This window comes from Triticum aestivum, chromosome 7A (genome assembly GCF_018294505.1).
Source record: "Triticum aestivum cultivar Chinese Spring chromosome 7A, IWGSC CS RefSeq v2.1, whole genome shotgun sequence".
Taxonomy (NCBI): domain Eukaryota; kingdom Viridiplantae; phylum Streptophyta; class Magnoliopsida; order Poales; family Poaceae; genus Triticum; species Triticum aestivum.
The window spans coordinates 329223640-329245800 of NC_057812.1; the positions used below are offsets into that span (position 1 = coordinate 329223640).

The 22161-nt window shown below is 49.5% G+C and overlaps 1 protein-coding gene across 2 annotated transcripts; it reads right to left on the bottom strand.

The window, feature by feature from the left end:
• Window positions 1–11118: 11118 nt before the first annotated feature.
• LOC123154285 (ultraviolet-B receptor UVR8) lies at window positions 11119–21904 on the bottom strand. 2 transcript variants are annotated; one of them, XM_044573053.1, is made up of 11 exons: window positions 21666–21904; window positions 21446–21590; window positions 21230–21340; window positions 21094–21154; window positions 20897–21015; window positions 20483–20568; window positions 20180–20381; window positions 19705–19758; window positions 12957–13067; window positions 12779–12835; window positions 11119–11413 (listed from the first exon to the last, which is right to left on the bottom strand). In XM_044573053.1, the coding sequence occupies exons 1-11, from the start codon at window positions 21701–21703 to the stop codon at window positions 11228–11230; spliced, it is 1170 nt and encodes a 389-aa protein (XP_044428988.1). In that variant the 5' UTR covers window positions 21704–21904; the 3' UTR covers window positions 11119–11227. The 2 variants fall into 2 exon arrangements, with proteins under 2 accessions (XP_044428988.1, XP_044428987.1); XM_044573052.1 differs by having other exon boundaries at window positions 20867–21015.
• Between the last annotated feature and the right edge of the window lie 257 nt (window positions 21905–22161).

The following is a 22161-nucleotide window of genomic DNA, read 5'->3' on the forward strand; positions in this document are numbered from 1 at the left end:
CAAGCACCACTACGAGTGCTGCTTTGCTAAAATGTCGTGGAAAACCTCGAAAATAAGTGTGTGCGCGCGCATTGACAATATAAGATTTACTGCCCTGCTATATTAATATAGCAACCACCTGATACACAACACAATCACATCCAAAAGAAATGCTGGCAGCACCGGATGAACGAAAGCTGAAGCATCCAGCAATCGTTGGGCCGGATGAACGATTGCGGGACGAAAGCTGAAGCATCCAGCAATCGTTGGGCCGGATGAACGAAAGCTGAAGCATCCCGCAATCGTTGGGCCCACCGGAAACATCCACCACGCTCCAATACCATCGAGTCGCCGCGAACCAAGCAACACGGTACACGCAGGAAAGAGGGGGAGAGGTACTCCCGACCCACCGGAAACATCCACCACGCTCCAATGCTATCGAGTCGCCGCGAACCAAGCAACACGGTACACGCAGGGAAGCGGGGGAGAGGTACTCCCGATGTCCTTTCAAGAAGGTTGATGGCGTCCGCAGGCGTCATCGCTGTCGGTGTCAAAACCGGCGGATCTCGGGTAGGGGGTCCCGAACTGTGCGTCTAAGGCGGATGGTAACAGGAGGCGGGGGACAAGATATTTATCCAGGTTCGGGCCCTCTCGATGGAGGTAATACCCTACGTCCTGCTTAATTGATCTTGATGATATGAGTATTACAAGAGTTAATCTACCACGAGATCGTAGAGGTTAAAACCCTAGAAGCTAGCCTATTGTATGATTGTATGTTGTCCTTCGGACTAAACCCTCCGGTTTATATAGACACCGGAGGGGGTTAGGGTTACATAGAGTCGATTACATGGAAGAAGATCTACATATTCGTATTGGCAAGCTTGCCTTCCACGCCAAGGAGAGTCTCATCCGGACACGGAACGAAGTCTTCAATTTTGTATCTTCATAGTCCAACAGTCCGGCCAAAAGATATAGTCCGACTATCCGGAGACCCCCTAATCCAAGACTCCATCAGTAGTCCCTGAACCAGGCTTCAATGACGATGAGTCCGGCGCGCAGATTTGTCTTCGGCATTGCAAGGCGGGTTCTTCCTCCAAATACTTCATAGAAGATTTTGAACACAAGAATAGTGTACGGCTCTGCAAAACAAGTTCCACATATCACCGTAGAGAGAATAATGTTTCCACAAATCTAATCTGCTGACACGTTTAGCAATATGACATCATGCCATGGCCCGATCATTATTCGAACCATTTTTCTCAACCAGCACTGCACATAACGCGAGGCGGTTTTCTTAACACGTCTTGTCGAAGCATAGATCGTGTCCCCTTATCACAAGATTCTCATCAATACGGGTATGGGTAACCCAACCGCGCCATCAATTACGGCGTTCGAAGAATAAGCGATTTTACCAGGTAAGTGGGGAGGCGCATCGCCTCTTCTGCCCTTATAAAGGGACAAAGATTCACCCTTTTTACCCACGCCTTCTTCCTCCTTGCTTATCCATTCTCGCACACTCGAGCTCCAGCGCCCAAGTTCGCGTCTTTCTCCTCAAATCACTCCAAGCATGTCCAGAGCGGGAGGCAAGTGGATGGTCTCCTTCGTCACGGAGGAGAACATCACAAAGCTACGGGAAGCCGGATATCTGGCCGCGGACATCGCGCACCGGCTGCCAGATGCGGGGCAGATCATCCCTACGCCCAAACCCCATAAGAGGGTAGTTTTCCTTACCCACTTTGTCCGCGGACTGGGATTTCCCCTTCACCTGTTTGTCCGCGGGCTCATGTTCTACTACGGGCTGGATTTTCATAATCTGGCCCCCAATTTCATCCTCAACATCTCGGCGTTTATTGTCGTGTGCGAGGCCTTCCTCCACATCAGGCCCCACTTCGGCCTGTGGCTAAAGACCTTCAATGTTAAACCGAAGGTGGTGGTCGGCCAGCAAGCAGAGTGTGGAGGCGCCATGGTGGGCAAAATGCCTAATGTCACCTGGCTCGAAGGCTCCTATGTGAAGACCATAAAGGGGTGGCAATCAGGGTGGTTCTACATCACCGAGCCGCGCGACACCAACTAGGTGGCAGCCCCCGAATTTCGATCCGGAATCCCCACGTGGCTTATTTCCTGGAAAGAGAAGGGCCTGTCCCAGGGTTCTCCGGTAGAGCTAACCGGACTCCAGACCTGCATCAAGAACACGATGAGCAAGAAAATCAAGCTCGTCAACGTAGTCCAGGTCATGCTCATCCGTCGGATCCTCCCGTGTCAACGACGGGTATTCAATTTGTGGGAGTTCGACCCGGCCAAGCACCAGGCGCAGCGAGAGCTTTTCGACACGACGCACAAGGACGTCTGGAAGGTGCTATTCAAGGGCGCCGAGGTACCTCCTCCCCTTACTGAGGATCGCGGACTCAGCGCAAAGCGCCATGCCAATCCGATAAGTTTTTATATCTCACAGGATATTTATTTGCCCCAGTTTAATCATGTGCGGGATCTAAGCTCCCATGCCACTAACAGGACTGGGTAGAGACAACGGAGCAGATCGATTGCCCAGCCCCTCTACCTGAAGATCCTGCAGATGCTCTCCTAACGGAGATGCTAGCTCCGGCGCCTCACGAGGTGCTGGTGAAGAAGGCCACAGGGACCCAAAAGGGTCTCCGGCGCAAGGTTATATCGGACTCATCGCCCAATAACTCCGAAGCGCACTCCTCCCGCGAAAACAAGGAGGAGGAAGAGAAAAGTTCTCCCCCCCCAGCCGGGGGAGACAAAAAAAGGAAGGCCGCCCCAAACGGGGAGGCCGAAGGGTCCAAGAAGGGAAGGACCCTCCTTCCGGACTGCTCCACGACGGCCGCCTACAGCGACGATGAGTGGTTACCCAGGGACAAGCCCCTGGCGAAGTCGTAAGTATCCGGATACCATAGTAATTCATGATATGTTTTATTGCACTGCTTCTCCTTACGCCGAATATGATTATGCAGTCCGTCCCAAGCCCGTCTCGACGTACCTTCGTCGGACGGTTCTTTGGACTCGTCGGATATGAATAGCGATTCACTTCCGACCGCCTCCACCCCTTGCCCTACGGACAACGTCGAGGTGTTGTCTCAAAAGGCACCAAGCCGAGGGGAGGTAGTCCTGGGGGCGCCTCGAGGCGACCTTCCGGACCCTAGGCGCAAAGGGAGCAATTCTCCCACGGGCTCCAAGTTCGGCCCCCAGCTGAACACTGCGCCGGAACCTTCGGTGGTTCCGGACTCCGGTAGGCGATCCCCCGTTAAGGGGCGCAAGCCGCCCGTGCCGGTGGCCTCTGTCCATCCAGAGGCACCGGACAACTTGCTGAAAGCGCTTCACGGCACTTCCATCGACGAAGAGCACCGCACTATCATGAGTGCGGTGATCGAGAAAGTTCAGTCTGCCAAAAACGGACTAACCGAAGCTTGTGCCAGCCTCCTAACAGGCTTTCAGGTAAGCAATCAAAATATAGGAAAATATTACCGCATAGACAGTAGCCCCTGATGCTCTTTTTGGCGTTCGCGAAGAAAGGCCGAATAGAGGATCAAATAATGACTCAGGAGTCTAATCAGAATATGTCTATGTGCATATGCAGGCTTCACTGCTGGCCGCTGCCGCACGTACTGCGGAGATCGCTGCACTGAAGCAGGACCTTGAGCGGTCCGAGGAAGAGCTCGGCCTTACCAAGAGGCAGCTCGAGGAGAGCAAAGGTAAGCAATACCTTGTCTACATATTAAAAAGAAATTCGGTTGTAAAGTAATAGGATCATCATGAATTTGCCAGGGGCCACGACCGAGGTGGCGACACTGAAGAAGGCGCTATCCGAGGCCAAAGACAAAGCGGCCAAGGAGCGCATTGAGCGGGAAAAGCAAGAAGCCCGGGTAGGCGAGGTGTAGCAAGAGCTCGAGGCTCTCGCCAAAAAACACGAGTCATTGGAGCTTGACTCTAAGACGCGAGAGTCCAAGCTTGCGAAGACGCTCGAAAGCGCACAGAGCACCAAGGCTGAAGCCCACAAGGCCCTCCAGGAGATTGATGCGGTGAAGAAGATAGCAGCGGGTAAGGCATTCATTATGCAAAGCAAGCATGTGAAGGAAACTTTCCTTTTACTTACCCGAGTTCGGAGCTCTCTAGGAGCGTTCGCAGATCTTCCCCGTAGTGTACTGGATGCCGCGGAGTTTTACCGAGCTGAGGAGGGGAGCTCGATGGAAAAGTTGTTCTGGTCTCAGTATACTGGGACCGAACACCCAATGCCCTTGAGCGACCAGCTAAAGCAACTGGTCGAGCTTCACAAGGTGGCCGAACAGGCCATGAAGGGTCTTATAGTCCGGATGTGGCATGGCGATCCCCTGCCTAGCAGCTACTTCAGTCTGGTGAGGCGGCTTGTGGATGCCTGCCCATGGCTTGAAGTCATAAAGTGGTTCGTCTGCATCGAGGGTGTGCGTAGGGCTTTTGCCCGGGCGAAGGTGCACTGGGCGAAGCTGGACGCCATAAAGCTGGTGAAGGAGGGGCCGCTAGAGGGCAAGGAGCATCGCTGCCCCGAAATGTATTATGACAGTGTCCTGAAGGGTTCCCGCCTTGTGGCGGAGGAATGTACTAGAGATGTAATTTTTGAATGAATATGCTCATGTGATCCTGTAATGTGAAACGAGTTCATTTGCGCTATGCAACGCTTTTTGAATTTAAAATATTACCTTCTGTGCGGCCGTTTATAAAATCTGATAGTTGGCCAGTCGTCGGCTTCTGCCCCCATGTAACTAGTACTGGGGTGTTCGGGATAAACCTGAGCACTCTTTATCCCAATTTTGGATCCTTCAAGGGAGGTGTTCAGCACAACGAACCAGGCAATCGGACTATAAGGCTTTATCACTCTCACTTAGCCATAGAAGTCTATAATTTTAAATTTTGGCGAAGCCCCTAGTATTCGGAAGGCCGAATTGGGGCGCTATATACGCCTAAGTTGGGCAAGGCCGACTCCTCGCCTGAAGCGGAAAAAGTCTTTAAGGACTTGAGACCTCTTGAACAGCGACCGGCTCTCACCTTATCATGACAGTCAGTTTTCGGCTTTCTCTACTGAGGTGCTCGTCCGGAAGAACCGGGACACAATCGCAGTAGTTCTCCCAGCGCTACCTTAGCCGATATAGCGGAATGTAAGGTACCAAAACATGGAAGCCGGACAAACCCAACTATTGACCCAAGACATGATTTGGAGCTGATGCATATAATGCTATAAGTTCGGGGTGCCGCACTGTCGAAAGTGTTTGGACTTCTCACGCCGTATTATGGGGTAAACGAAAGCCCCTGGCGTACTGATCGTACCAGAATGTACAGGTGCAAGTTGTCGTAAATGAACATATAAGAAAAAGGGGATGGATAATGCAATAATAGACTGATGCTATGCATTGTTATTTAAATAATACGTTGAAGCGTACTGATACAAGTAGTGCAATAAGCAAAAAATAGAACTATTTGACATGTCCTATCCAAGGGCAGGCTGCGTATGGGTAATAAAAAGCAGGTATATCAATTGTTAGTAGAGACCACCTGGGGGTTCCCTTGTACGTCTTAGCTTCTTGCCTCCTTGTTTGTTCCTTCCCGTAATATGTCCGGCAATCATACTGCCGGAAAGGGTTTCCAGAGAGTAGGGTCCTGAAAAAGAAAAAATGATAAAGGTATACAACCCCTAGGGCGGTTAAGCTGCATTGTGGGACGTGCCCCGATCGTGCCCCCGCCTATGCCCATGGTATTTTCAGTGCGTAATTATGTACGCGCGGCACGAATTTCGTCGCTTGACTGGGACTGGGACGGGGGCCAAATTGCTAGGTGAGCTCTGAACGTGCCAGGCGATCTTGTTGCAGGTTACTCCGGACTCGCTTGATGGTGTCCGGGGGCTGTATCGCCGAATTGGCGGTTTGCCTTAAAAGGCTACTTTGTGCTTCTGCGGCGAGGGCCGCAGTATGCTCTTTCGTGCAGAGCGAGCGTTCTGTGTTTCCATTGACTGTTATGACCCCCCTAGATCCTGGCATCTTGAGCTTGAGGTATGCGTAATGTGGTACCGCATTGAATTTTGCAAATGCGGTTCGCCAGAGCAGTGCGTGATAGCCACCGCGGAATGGGACGATATCGAAGATTAACTCCTCGCTTCGGAAGTTGTCCGGAGTTCCGAAGACCACTTCCAGTGTGATTGAGCCCGTGCAATGTGCCTCTATACCTGGGATGACGCCCTTAAAGGTGGTTTTGGTGGGTTTGATCCTCGAGGGATGTATACCCATTTTGCACACTGTATCCTGATAGAGCAGTTTCAGGCTGCTGCCGCCATCCATAAGGACTCAAGTAAGGTGAAATTCATCGATGATGGGGTGTAGGACCAATGCGGCAGATCCGCTATGACGGATACTAGTGGGGTGGTCCCTGCGATCGAAGGTGGTCGGACAAGAGGACCATGGGTTGAACTTTGGGGCGAGGGGCTCCATCGCATAGACGTCCCTTAGTGCACGCTTCCGTTCCCTCTTGGGAATGTGGGTTGCGTATATCATGTTCACCGTCTTCACTTGTGGGGGGAACCTCTTCTGTCCCCCGTGTTCAGCGGCCGGGGCTCCTCCTCCTCATCACTATGCAGCCCCTTGTCCTTGTTTTCGGCATTCAACTTGCTGGCCTGCTTGAACACCCAACATTCTCTGTTGGTGTGATTGGCTGGCTTATCAGGGGTGCCGTGTATTTGACACGAGCGATCAAGTATGTGATCCAAACTGGACGGGCCCAGAGTACTTCTTTTGAATGGTTGTTTCTGCTGACCGGATCTAGAGCCTCTGAATCCGGCATTGACTGTCGTATCATCGGCGTTATCGCCGTTGTTGCGGCGCTTGTGTCTGTTACGACGTGGTCTGCCGTTGGCATCTTTGGTATCCGAAGTGTCCGGATTCCTTGATGTGTTGTTGCTGCGAGCCAGCCAGCTATCCTCGCCCGTGCAAAAGCGGGTCATGAGTGTCGTGAGGGCTGCCATAGACTTCGGCTTCTCCTGGCCGAGGTGCCGGGCGAGCCACTCGCCACGGATGTTATGCTTGAATGCCGCTAAGGCCTCTGCATCCGGACAGTCGACGATTTGGTTTTTCTTAGTTAGGAATCGTGTCCAGAATTGCCTGGCCGATTCCCCTGGCTGCTGAGTTATATGGCTCAAGTCATCAGCATCCGGTGGTCGCACATAAGTGCCCTGGAAGTTCTCAAGGAATGCGTCTTCCAAATCCTCCCAACTGCCGACGGAGTCTGCTGGCAAGCTATTCAGCCAATGCCGAGCTGGTCCTTCGAGTTTTAGTGGGAGGTACTTGATGGCATGCAGATCATCACCGCGAGCCATGTGGATGTGGAGGAGGAAATCCTCAATCCATACAGTGGGATCTATTGTACCATCATACGATTCGATATTTACGGGTTTAAAACCCTCCAGGATTCGTGATCCATAACTTCATCAATGAAGCATAGGAGGTGTGCGGCACCTCTGTGTCGGGCTATATCACGACGCAGTTCATATGAGTCTTGTCTGTTGTATTCAGCCTGGCCGGATTTACTTTTAGTGTATCCGACGTGACGGTCATCGTCCCGCGTTGGCGCGCGCCCCCGTGACCCGTATATCGACCTTGTATGTTTTGCCATGCTTTCCAATATGTCTCGCAGGTCCCGTGTGTTTCCCCGGGCCTTGGTATTTTTGTTCGAGTGGCGGCGGGGTACAGGGTGAACTTCAGGCTGAAACGCCTCTCTGGCTCGGCCACGAGGTGGCCGGTCAGCCGCATCGTACATTGGTGATGTAGGTTTCAATGCTTCCTCCTCGAGTCGGGGTAGCAACCTGCGCTTTGGGTAACTCTTGGAGGGGCACTCGAGTTCGTATTCCTCGGCCGCAAGGACTTCGGTCCATCTGTCTGCTAGCAAATCTTGACCAGCTCGAAGCTGTTGTTGCTTTTTCTTCATGCTATTTGTTGTGGCTATAAGCCGGCGCTTGAAGCGCTCCTGCTCGACGGGATCCTCAGGCACGGTAAATTCTTCATCGCCGAGGCTCACCTCGTCTTCGGAGAGAGGCATGTAATTGTCCTCCTTCGATTCTCTATCCGCTGCCCGCTCTGGAGGGCTAGCTTGTTCACCCTCCCGCTCTAAATCGTGCTGGAGGAGATTGTTGTCGTCTTTGGCACTATCCGGAGTGTTATTGCCTCTTGTGCCGGTATCACTACTTTTGCTATGGCGGGACTTAGAGCGGCGCCGCTGACGTCGGCGCTTAGGTTGCTTCTTGGATGGGTCATCCCCCGCTGTCTCGTCGCCATTGCCTTCTTTGGGGGTGTCCACCATGTATATATCATATGATGAGGTGGCGGTCCAGCGCCCCGTGGGCGGTGGTTCCTGTTCGTCTCCTGCATCATCGTCCATACCGTTGATGTCTTCGGAGTCGAAGTCGAGCATGTCGGTTAAATCATCGACAGTGGCTACTAAGTGGGTGGTGGGTGGGGAGCGAATTTCTTCGTCGTCCGCATCCCATTCTAGCCGGACATAGTTCGGCCAAGGTTCTCCTGACAAGGAGAGAGACCTTAATGAATTTAGCACGTCGCCGAAAGGTGAGTGCTGAAAGATATCCGCGGAGGTGAACTCCATGATTGGCGCCCAATCGGATTCGATAGGCACGGACACAGGCGGCTCGGAGTCCGTGGCCAGAGATGAATCCAGTGGTTTGGCAACACGGCTCTCGTAAGGGGTGAAGTCAGTATCCGGCTCTATCGTCACTGAGAGTGCGGCCTCCATGGCGGGATCTACCACCCGTCCTCGGATGGCGCAATTTTCTTTGGATTGAAGGTCGGAGTAGTTGCAGGTGTAATCTCCTGAACACTGTCCGACGGCAGAGCTAAATCATGCTCGTCGTGATCGTGCGACGCACCTGACATGGGCTCGAATCTGTCGAAGATCAAGTCTCCGCGGATGTCGGCAGTGTAGTTTAAATTTCCAAACCTGACCTGATGGCCAGGGGCGTAGCTCTCGATCTGCTCCAGATGGCCAAGCGAGTTGGCCCGCAGTGCGAAGCCACCGAATACGAAGATCTGTCCGGGGAGGAAAACCTCGCCCAGGACCGCATCGTTACCGATGATCGAAGGAGCCATCAAGCCTTACGGTGACGGCACAGTGGAACTCTCAATGAAAACACCAATGTCGGTGTCAAAACCGGCGGATCTCGGGTAGGGGGTCTCGAACTGTGCGTCTAAGGCGGATGGTAACAGGAGGCGGGGGACACGATGTTTACCCAGGTTCGGACCCTCTCGATGGAGGTAATACCCTACGTCCTACTTGATTGATCTTGATGATATGAGTATTATAAGAGTTGGTCTACCACGAGATCGTAGAGGCTATGAGTATTATAAGAGTTGGTCTACCACGAGATCGTAGAGGCTAAAACCCTAGAAGCTAGCCTATGATATGATTGTATGTTGTCCTACGGACTAAACCCTCCAGTTTATAGAGACACCGGAGGGGGCTAGGGTTACACAGAGTCTGTTACATGGAAGAAGATCTACATATCCGTATTGCCAAGCTTGCCTTCCACGCCAAGGAGAGTCCCATCCGGACACGGGACGAAGTCTTCAATTTTGTATCTTCATAGTCCAACAGTCCGGCTGTCCGAAGACCCCCTAATCCAGGACTCCCTCAACCGTGTCGGTGCCGGGCAGACCCGAAAGGGATTTTTCCCTACCCCTCATACCCACAACCCAGAACCAACCGGCGGCTCCACCACGCCAACCGCCCACCAACCTGCGCCATCACAGTCACGAGGACACCACCATCGTCTCTCCACCGCACACGTTGCGAGGCCGGCCGAACCAAACGAGACCACTAACGACAGGGACCGGGAGAACCACAGCCACGTGGGAGGTTTCATTATTAAGTCCACTTTAAATCCCATCCTCGACCTTTCGACACAGTTTCATGTTACCATCAAGACAAGTTCACATTATAGACGATTTGAAGTGTTTTTTTGTGACGCTGCGCGGAGGGAGTCGAGATGACGTTGGCTCTAAGGCGTAATCGTCCTGGAGGAGCACCTTTGTCTTCTCCTCCCGCGATGGCATGTACGGATTCGGTGGGGTGGTTGGCAAGGTTAACTTAGTGGTGTTTCTCTAGAACAGAAGAGGAGCGGCCGCGTTGCCTCGGAGGGCAGGAGGCGGTAGCACCCATGATGATTGAATCCCTCTTTCATCGCAACCGGTGGTCCATCAAGAAGAAACTCTTCGGTCAAGGGCATTTGCAGGTCATCGCTGCCACGAGGTCGACCGTGCCGGCTAGAGCTCCTTCACACTCTGAGGTCAAACGTGCCGGCCATTGCTCCTTTCTGGTCTGAGAGAGTCACATGCCGCTTAACCTTTGTTTTTGTCGTCCTCGACGTCTAGTGGACCGCTGTTCGCGGCCATGATGACTAGCAGTAGATGCCATCGATGGCCACCTTGCAACTTTGCGTGGACTATGAGCTCACCGCCGCATTGTCCAACAGGTGCTCAGCGACGCTCGATCTCCATCATCTCTGCATCATAGGCGCAACTCCACCCCATCTATGCCCTTGATGTCTCCCCCAATGACATCTCCCCCCTCTTAGCATCATGTCTCCCACCTCAGCTCACACTCGCAGCGCCCTTGCGAAGGTGGAACAAGAGATGGTGCCCGTGATGGGTGCCACTCCCACTCCCTCACATATAGGCGATGCCGCTGCCTGTTGCTCTCGCATATGGCCGATGTACTGGAATTGCACATGGTTTAGTGATAGCTGAATAAGAGTATCGATTCCACGAAGAGATGAGGAAATGGTCTTTTGCCCTTTATTGAGGTTTATCGGAATGGGGTTGGAAATATTGCAAGTGTGTGAAGGCGAGAATTAGAGCTGCAATAGGGATACATAAATGTTCTCATGGAGTCCGGATTACCCACTAGTACTTATGATACTTAATTGTTGTAAACACAATATTGGGTTCACATACTTAATCCGTGTTACATGTGTATTGTGTGGGCGGATCCAATAGCTAGATAACATTTACCATTATAGAATCTTTGCAATTTGAACCGACTCAAGATAGCTGCGGTGACATGCAAAGGAGAAAACAACATTGGGAAGTCGGCACAAAATTTGTTAATCGGAACATTCAATTGAAGCCTGAAGTGCACAACTTCTAGTTCTTATTCTCCATTACTGTTACCACAATTTCAATTCATACACTCAAGTGATCATGCCTTGTTACATATCGGTCCATGTCACGATGGCGAGTGTGTGTCGTCCGCCACAGGCAACGTAGTTCGCTTGCCATAGCCCTTCGGAGCTGGTGCTGGTCTTTGGTGGCGGCAAGTTTACGGGCACTTCCATTGGGTGACCCGTAGTCACCTTCCTACCGTCGCCTAGACGGCCATGATCGCCCCTCCCATACTGCAAACAAAGAAAGGGAAAAAGGATGAGCATAAATAAAGCTCATTAATAAAGAAATCCACTGGTTACAGACAGTTATGTACTCACTCTTTTCCGGTTTATAGGGCTCAATGCAAAAATCTCACCAACCAAGGTAGATGGTAAGTGGTGAAATACTTTTTGTAGTTTGCAAAAGCACCAATTAATGCTCTTGTTTTCTTTAGAAAAATATGTTTACCAATGCATTGGTCAATTTTCTCTTAATACCTGCATGCAATGATTTAATGCACCTTGGATCTGAACATGTGATGAGGAACAACCAAATTGAGCCTTATAAGATGAAAAAACTAAAATTTTAAGATAAACCCTATAAACCGGAAAGGAGGGAGTACTATTCAAATGTTCCTACAAGAGAAGGGCTTATCAGCAAACATTATTGGCATTGTCAGCAATATGACCTTTCAAAGCTAAAGAAAACAGTGGGGTTTCTAACAAACATGGTAAAGAAAATAATTTTAAAAGCATACACGTTTTGCTCTTTACTCGCTCCGTAAACTAATATAAGAGCATTTAGATTACAAACGCTCTTATATTAGTTTAAGGAGGGAGTAGTACCTAACCTAAGCAGTACTAACTTGTGCCACGGGTGATAATCATACAACTTTTTCCGAAAAGGAGGATTACCCCGGCCTCTGGATATCACATGAATCATGATGTTTCCAAAGCATATCTATGACCCTGAGAATATGAAAATTCCTCAAGCAATTCATATTACTAGTGCAGATAGTTGCTTCGTACAAGGAGGATTTGTGGCTCTCATAGCATTAAAAAATATATCAGGAAATTTCAAAAAATTCTGAAATTTTGGAATATCAAACTTGGGTGCACATTGTACACCCATATTCAGTTTCGTGGGGAATGGACGCCCATGATGGATCGTATGTCGGACCGTATTCCTTCGCCACGGATACTACCACGGGCACCCATTCCCCACGAAACGGAATACGGGTGTACAACGGGCATCCAGGTTTGATATCCCAAAATTTCAGAATTTTTTGAAATTCTCTGATATATTTTTTTAATGCTATACTCATATATGGGTGTGTGGCACCTGAGAGCTGCAATGCATTATCTTCTTGCGATGCCTATAGTAGAGGTACCCATTTCGACTGGTTACAATGGTCAGTGAAACAATATCAACTAATAACAATGCTTATACCATATTTTGTCTGTCCTAGTTCTGGTAAACCCAAAATAGCTTTAAAACTATGTTTAATTTATTTTATCTGCATAGCTAACACCTCCAAAAGTTGCTTATTCTAGCTGACATATCCAAAAACATATTTACAAGTAGTGCATGTAAGCAACTCCAAATTTTCTACTTACAGAGAATATTCGGCCATCACTGGTTAGCACAACCGAATGGGTCCCTCCACATGATACCTGCAAGCATTTAGAAGAGTGAACTCAGGTGCTGAACTTGGAAACAAACCTCAGTCAGACGCTTATAGGCGACAGACAATCAAGAAATTCAATACAACATTTCAGGCCCATGTTAAACTACCTGAACAATATCCTCTCCAGCTAGAAGCTGAACCTTTAGCGGCACCATGTGACTGCTCTTGTCATCCCCAAAGCCGAGCCTCCCATGTTCTCCTCTTCCCCAAGCATATACCTGCAGAGACCGCCAAACAGATGATTGTGCCAAAGCATATTCAAGCTCGTGTTCGAGCAGTAAACATATGGAAAATGGTTAGTTCCAACTAAGAGTTCAAAATACATTTTCCTTCATCAGTTTAACAATCACGAATTTGGAACCGGACTCATTTCTTCTAATTTATGCATAGCAATTACCAAAATACATTTGTTTCAAACCTAGAAGATTCGCAATTGCCCATTGAACAAAACTTCAGAATAGTAAATACATGCTTCCTAAATTTAGTTTTCAACTGATATATTCACTATGTCAATTCGCTGTTATTTCTTAGCCTTCTTGCTCTGATGGCAGTACCACACCAAATGACAGTTGCATTGTGCTTCTCTTCTCATCATTATTCCAGTGGTCACAACTAATAGCTTCCTGCATCCATACACATTTGCATGTCCGCTCTACTATTTATGCAGAAAATTTGGAACGAACTAGGTGTGACCTAACTGAGCAGCCAACATTGAGCCAGTCAGTTATTTGCATGTCCGCCAACATTGAGCCAACAGATGAGCTCAACTTCTTCAAAGCTCAAGTCTAGTTAGCTTTATATCTTTGCCGGAGTTTCTTATGGACATATTTTGATCATGAATAGAAGGAATAACAAACTTGTCAGATTATATTGATTCTCAAGCCCATTAAAAGTTATGACATGAATGTTCTCGGTCAAGAACTATCTGGAATCAATCAACCTTCTCTATTCTTCTATTGCTATACATACTAGTGTATAGGGAGAGATCAGGTGCTCCAGTGCCTTAGATGCTCCGGTGATACGAGCTATCGGAAGCCATTGGATCTCAGATCCGAATGCTCCTAGGGGACTTTGAACATTTCTCAAAAAAGCCCTTCGAAAGTCTGAGAATCGCGTGCAAGTGTAGTAGCCCCCCAGATGTCATTGGATCTGAGATCCGACGGCCCGGAAGCTTGTATCACCTACGACGCTGGAGCACCTGATATTCCCCCTGGTGTATATGGGCCGCACACGCACACCTCAAGATGGACGATAGATATCTATAATCCACATGCTGACAAACACTCTTTTGTTCCTGACCCCTTCATTATGCAATCAGCTATTTTTCCGAGGAAGTAACATGGATTAGCTTCAGTGTTCCCTCGTCAAGCCTCTCTTTTATGAAAAAAACGATCTACACATGCTTTGTTCGGTCATGCCGAACTAGATAATTTGCAATGTTGATTGCTGACTTGTTAGAGCAAGTCTAGCAGACCCCGCATAACGCGCGAACCTGCATAATTCCGGCGAGTATACGGGCTCGGCCCAATTTTCTGGCCAGAACAGAGCCCGTATACTCGTCCGGCCCGTAAATATTTTTGCCGCAGCCCGCAAACGTTACCCCTGAAGCAGTATAACTACGGGTTTGCGGGGCAGATGCGGGTCGAAACCCTATCAGCCGCGTTTCCCCCCGATTCCCCACCACGCCGCTCGATTTCTCGCCGCCGGCAAGCCTGCCAAAGCCATGGACAGCTCTAGGGATAAGGCGGAGCGCCGCCGCCACGCCAGATCCGATGCCACGTGCAAGCGAGGGGCGCGTCTGTGGCTCAACCCTTGTAGCCGGCCGCCGCCGGCGTTCGACCGCCGCGAGCTAGACGAGTTCGATCGCGAGCTCGCTCGCCGCCGTCACGCCACCTCCGGCTCCTGGTCCGCAGGGAGCTCATCCGCGGGCGCATCGAGCTCGCGGCTCATTCCGGTGAAGAAGGAACCGAAGGAGGAGCTCTCACCTCGCGTCGTAGAGCCCGATGCGCCGCCGCGCCGAGGCGTCATCGGGCCCGAGGACTACCTCCCCCCGAGGCATGAGGAGCTCCTCGAGCGCGTATTCCTCGAGCGGTCGGCGAGGGAGCAAGAGGAGATGGAAGAGCGCATCCGGCGCGAGCTCGAGTACAAGCGGCTCTTCCTCCAGACGGGCGTCGCCGCGTCGCAGGCGCACGCGTCCAAGGAGGCTGACCTGTGACTGATGAGAAGGCGGAGCAGGCGAAGTTCTACATCGACCTCGACTCCTCCGACTCCGATTGAGCGCCGCTGCTGGGCAGCTACTGCACAAGCTCCGGTGAGCTCAATTTTGTGTAGTGATACGGTAGCGTAGGCCCGGTCTAGCTCCGGCGAACTTATATGTATGCATGCTGTGTACGAACTTATGTGAAAAAGAACCAACTATGTGAAGAACTATCTATGCGAGCGAGCTCCGGCGAGCTTTTCCTTAAATTTCTCACGCAAAACGAGTTTTTAAAATTTTACGGGTTTGGATACAGTTTCTGTTCTGCCGCGGTGATTTTGAGCCTGCATAAACGCCCCCGTGCAAACTGTACAGTTTACAGTTCGGCAAAATGTGGGGTCTGCTAGAGATGCTCATATCACACCAGAGCTTCAATGCTCCTCTCTTTAGTAGCCTTAACTCTGATATGAGGCCTTTCATCCACAGCATCTCGCACAAACAAAAAGACATTGCTCTATATTCTGCTTCAGTTGTAGATCAGGAGACCACCGTCTGCTTCATCCTCCTAGAAGGTTTACTCCAACAAAGACACAAAAGCCAAATGTTGACCTTCTGGCATCAATGCAACTAGCCCAATCAGCATCACAGTAGCCCTCTACATTTAAGTGCCCACTGGCCTTAAACAATAGACTTCTTCCATGACTCCCTTTTAGATAGGGCAATATATAGTGTGCTGACTTCTTGGGCCATGCATGTAGCGGATGACCACACTCACTGCATAGGATGTCAGGTATCGTGTGGCACAAAAAGATGAGCCAGACTACAAGCCATTTGTAGTTCTCCCTACAATTGGACTTCCAGATCGTGCATACGATTGATGATTTGGCTCGATAGGAGTTGAAACAGCTCGACACCCAAGTATTCATGCACCACTAAGAAGGTCCAAGACATACTTCGGCTGCAAGAGAACTATCCCTTTTGAGGATGTTGCAATTTCCACTGCCTAGAAAATACCTCTGTTGGCCAAGGTCCTTAATCTCAAACTCTTTGCTTAAGGTCTGCTTTAATTGTGACGTCTCAACAGTATCACCCCTTATAACAATGATATCATCCGCATATACTGCAAGAACTGTGATATGCCTGCCGGAGTTGCGCTGTAACTATCGCATACCACACATAGCACAATGAAATTGATCAAACCATGCCCATGGAGATTGCTTAAGCCCGTACAATGACTTTCTCAACCTAAGGAACTTTCAATGAGTTTGAGATGTACCAAAACCAGGTGGAATTTTCATGTACACTTCCTCATGAAGATCACCATGAAAAAAAAAAGCATTTTTCACATCGAGCTGGTATGAAGGCCAACCCAAATTTGCTGCACGTGATATCAAAGTTTTCAGGGTACTCCTCTTTGCCACAGGTGCAATGGTCTCATCATAGTCAATTTCATAGGTTTGGCTATAACCCTTTGCAACAAGTCTGGCCTTATGTCTCTCCATCTTACCATTTGACTCTTGCTTCGCGGTGTAGACCCATTTGCAATTACCTGCCTTTTCCCTTTTGGAAGCTCTACAAGCTCCCATGTATTATTCTTCTAAAGGGCTGGCATCTCCATCATCGCTTCATCCCACTCAGGATCTTGCGCTGCTGCTTTCCAATCAGTTACTGACGATTGTTAGGAGGCAATGAAGGCTCTATACCTAGGTGACGGTGAGTCATATGACGCATAGTTTTCACTTTTCAGTACCATGCTCAAAACCGTACCTTCCAAGAGGATTTCCTGCCCCAGCTCATGGTTCTTTCCTCAAGGCAATAGGCACATTCATTCAATCATCTATGACACGCAACTGACTCTTAGATGAGTCCACTTCATCAAGTACTGGAATCTAATGTCGCTGATGTTGCTCCCCCTGCAATTTGACCTCGCCAACTACTGGAATTTGTTGTTCATGTTGCAATTTTATCCTTGCATACGCAACTAAATTTGACTCCTCATTGGGCTTTCTCCATCTCTTCACTCATAGGTTTTCTTCTTGCATACACCCTCAAAGTTTCTTCCTCGTTTGACTTCTTGAATCTTTCCTCACTCATACGACATGGAAGTGTGCCAATCACAACTCTCGATGGTTTCTCTTTCTCCACCGGCATTGCTGCAGCTTCATCCTCTCAGCCGCCGCCACCTCCGTACTTCCTACTCTTGCTTCCATCCGACCACCAGGACCTAGTGAAAGGACAAGTGCTCCCTGGGTGATTTTGATAATTAATGTCAACATATCTCTTGTTGGACTAATGCTTTCATCTAGTATGCTTCAGATAAGTTCAACAATGGAGTGGCATGGACTAGAGGATGTGGAACCCTTTCGAGATGATAAGGACAAAGGATTGGCTCAAGCTCAAAGCTCAGGACTCTACATTTTTCATTTTAGTGATCCAAGATCATATTGAGTCCATAGGAAAGCCAATACTATTAAGAGGGGGTGAGGTGTTGCTTAATGGCTTGCTTGCTCAAAGTGCTTAGTGATATGCTCCACAGCCCTCAACCACTTTCTCATATCCACATATGTCCCAAATCAAAAGTCAAACTCGGCCCCACCGAAATTTTCTATCCGGCGCCACCGAGTTCTCTTGACATAGCCACTGCCAGAAACCCTAATCAATTTGGTCTCACCGATAGGGATCTCAGTCTAACCGAGATGGGCTTGCAAACTCTCTGTTGCCTATTGCATTAATTTCGGTCCCACCGAAATATGAAATTGGTCCCACCGAGTTTGCTTGGCCAACTCTCTGTTTAGCTTATTACCAAAATCGGTCCCACCGAGTTTGTGTAATCGGTCCAACCGAGATGAGGCTTTACCCTAACCCTAGCACATCGGTCCCACCGAGTTGATCATGTCGGTCCCACCGAAATGCCTAACGGTCACATTATGAACCAAATCGATCTGACCGAGTTTTATGATTCGGTCCCACCGAGTTCGGTGATTTGTGTGTGACGGTTAGATTTTGTGTGAAGGCTATATATACCCCTCCACCCACTCTTCATTCGAAGAGAGAGCCATCAGAATATGCCTACACTTTCAACATACATTTTCTGAGAGAGAACCACCTACACTTGTGTTGAGGTCAAGATATTCCATTCCAACCACATAAATCTTGATCTCTAGCCTTTCCCAAGTTGCTTTCCACTCAAATCATCTTTCTACCAAATCCAATCCCATGAGAGAGAGCTGTGTTGGGGAGACTATCATTTGAAGCACAAGAGCAAGGAGTTCATCATCAACACACCATCTATTAACTTCTGGAGAATGGTGTCTCCTAGATTGGTTAGGTGTCACTTGGGAGCCTCCGTCAAGATTGTGGAGTTGAACCAAGGAGTTTGTACGGGCAAGGAGATCGCCTACTTCGTGAAGATCTACCCTAGTGAGGCAAGTCCTTCGTGGGCGATGGCCATGGTGGGATAGACAAGGTTGCTTCTTCGTGAACCCTTCGTGGGTGGAGCCCTCCGTGGACTCGCGCAACCGTTACCCTTCGTGGATTGAAGTCTCCATCAACGTGGATGTACGATAGCACCACCTATCGGAACCACGCCAAAAATCTCCGTGTCTCCAATTGCGTTTGCACACTCCAATTCCATCCCTTTACATTCTTGCAACTTGCATGATTTACTTTCCGCTGCTCATATACTCTTGTCATGCTTGCTTGATATGTATTGTGAATGTTTGAACTTGTGCTAAAACCCCACTTCAACTTAAAGAATTTAAAAACTGCAACTTTTCTTGCTAAGAGTCTATTCACCCCCTCTAGATACCTCTTCTCGATCCTTTCACCTAGCATCGCTGCCAACTGCCAAGACCAAGTGCTGCCGTCTCCTCCGGCAGACCCACTCTCGCACACTGCCGGCCGCCGGCTCCATTCCTGCACAACTACTCCGCCTGGGCCTGTTGGCCTTTTCCCGGAGCTTGTTCCCCGCTGCGCTGACACCCTAGGCGCCCGGAGCTCCACCCCATGCTGCTGATTCACCACGGGCGACCTGCAGACCCAACATCTTCTCCCACCTGTGCTCTGACACAATCTTGTCGTTCAAGAAATATCTAGAATCAGTCAAGAGTCAACCTTCTCCATTCTTCTCTCTTGCTTTACATACTAATGTATATGGGCCACATGGGCCAGGTAACACACACACACACACACACACACCAGCCAACAGTGGACAACACCCTTCATGAATAATCCTATTATGCAAGAACTAGTACGCGAGAACAGTTTGTTGCTCCCTATAGCCGTGTCGTCTTTCACCAACATAAAATAAAATAGAACTGTGTCAAAACTGGCGGTTCGGTCAGAGAACAACAAAGCCTTTCAGTCCCAAACATATTGGCATAGGGTAGAGTTGAAACCCATAAGATCTCAAAACATGGTTCCGACACGTGGATAGCACTTCCACGCACCCATGTCCATGGCTGGTTCTTTGGTGTTATTCCAGTCTTTCAGGCCTCTCTTTACGGACCCACCCATGTGAAGTTTGGTCTACCCCGATCTCTCTTGACATTATCAGAATGCTTTATCCTTCCGTTATGCACCGGCGGTTCGGTTAGAGTAAATAAATTTTATCATATGATGATAAACCAGTTTACAGAAAGAAAGAAAAAAGGAAATACCTCTCCTTCTTTAGTTAATGCGGCTGAATGCCAACCTCCAGCAGCAATGTCAACCTGCAAATAGATGTGGAAAATATAAAACAAGAAACAGAAACAGGACTTTTAGGATTCATAGGCCTGGTAAGGAAAATATGTGTGCATAAGTATTTGTGATTTATCAGCATCTAGTGGTAGCCTGGTAGGCCATAATCAATATGAAATTATTTACATAGGCAACATCGAACAAATGTAAGTTCCACAAAAATGGCAGAAATTCAACGATTAGTACCAGAGGTGCTATATGCTTAACTTACTGCGAGTCAACATGAATTAACCTGGGATCCAATGGACCAACTTTTTTTTTCTTTTGCTCAGCTAGAGTCTAACCAAGCCTTGAACCAGGCTTGTTAGGTAATGTCTTCATACACCTCATTAATGTTCAACTTGATTTAGAAAGGATGTCAGAAATAAGAAGCAACAATCCAGTGTGGCTCACCAATGAGAGGTTAGATAGCCCTTCAACACGGATCGGTTGTGATCTCGGTTGGGTATCTCCAATCCCCAGCTGGCCATATTCATTATTACCCCATGCCCACAAGATTCCGTCTACTGACAGTGCCAAATTATGGAATGCCCCTACAGCAATCATGCTCACTTGTTCAAGCCCTTGCACACGTACTGGCGTAGATATTTTTTTGCTGAAAAGAAGACTAACATCGTCAATACTATGATACAAGGACAAACACACCAAAAATATAAAAATGATTGATGATTTCAGTTGAAGTCACAGGCGCCATACATATCACCCGGAGGCCACGGTTGTCCCCAAGTCCAGACATGGCCTTCTTGTGTCAAAACCACTGAGTGAGTCCCCCCCGCAGCTACCTAGAGTCAATGAAAGAAAACAGTAAACCAGAAGTTAATGATGTTGAATGGAAAGCAGGAGTGCAGGACTGAAAAGTTCTAGCATCATTTTACTAGAACATCAGTATTTCATTTGGACATGGCACACTGTAACAGTTCTAACAAAAAGTTATCCTATGTGTTCTCCCAGCCTAACACAAGTTGGCAACAAGTATGCTGGTGTTGACAGTAAGATGCAAAAAATTGCTAGTCACAATCCTTAAAACATGCATAAAAATGACTAAAATCCCAAGAACATTGGGACTGGTGCAAGTAGTACATGATAGGAATCTGATTCCATTCCACTCACTTGCCGAACTTTGAGCTTGAGAGCGCATCGCTGTGGGATGGGGATGTCCCTCCTGAGTGCCCTTGTGCCATCTTCCTTCCTCTCAGGCTCCTCCCCGCACTGCCCATATTCGTTGCCCCCTGGAACATGGGCGCACATGTCATGTAATCAACCAATTCCGAAAAGAAAAAACCAGCCAAGAAACCGAGTTCCCTTACCCCAAGCGTAAGCCCGGCCCTTGTCGTCCACCGCGAGGCAATGCCACCCGCCGATCGCTGCCTGGCACCAAAACCCAATGACACACGCATTACAAAAGAAGCGAATCGCATTTCAAAAGAGTGATCATGCGCTCACCTGCACGATCTTGACCCCGATGAGGGCGTCGACATGCGCCGGGGAGCTCTCTGTCTTGGTCTCCGGCGGGTGCCCGAGCGTTCCCCGCTGATTCCACCCCCAAGTGAAGAGCTGCAGAGAAACGGCGGCCGCCAGCGAGAAACCACATCAAAACAAACACTGTACTGTATAGAAAGGAAACGAGTGCAAGAAGGAAGCGGGGCAATGGAAGCGTACGCTGCCGTCGTCGCATATGGCGAGGGAGTTGCGGCTGCCGGCTACGACGGCGGAGACGGCGTACGCATCCAGAGCGCCGATGCAGCGGGCCCAGTCCTTCTCGTCGCACCGGCCCATGCCCAGCTGCCCGTCTTCCCCCGAACCCCTGCAAAACCCAACGAAATCAGGCGCCACATCTCAGGGACAGAGTGGCCGGAGGGGGCGAGCGAGGAGGCATCACCATGCGAGGACGGCTACGGGGCGGGAAGGCAGCGCCATATGGGGTGGGGGGAAGGGGGGAGGGGCGGCTCGGTGTCTGAGGTGGCCGGGAAGCGGTGGGGAGATAGCGAAACCGCAGCGGCAAAACAAGAATGCAGCGCTGGAGGCTGCTTTTGTTGCGGCCCTGTCCGGGAGGGGAGGTGGGATTGGGGTGGGTGAGGAGGTGAGGGCGCCTACCTTTTGCGCGTGTCTTGTGTGGGTTTTGTGCTCCGCGCAATAGGGTTTTGGAGGCGGGGAGGCGGTGGATTCCACGTCACCTCCCGGTGAGTCACTCAATTTATCCAAGGTTGCCCCGCATGCTGCTCTTGGATCTCGTCAGGCCAACTCTATCACGCGACCCCAAACAGACATCCGTTTTAACTGGAATTTCTCAAAAAAAAAATCTGTTTTGACTGGATTCTGTCCATTTGGGTTTTTTTAGGACAACCTCGCGGAGTTCTTTATTAATCCGTCACCAC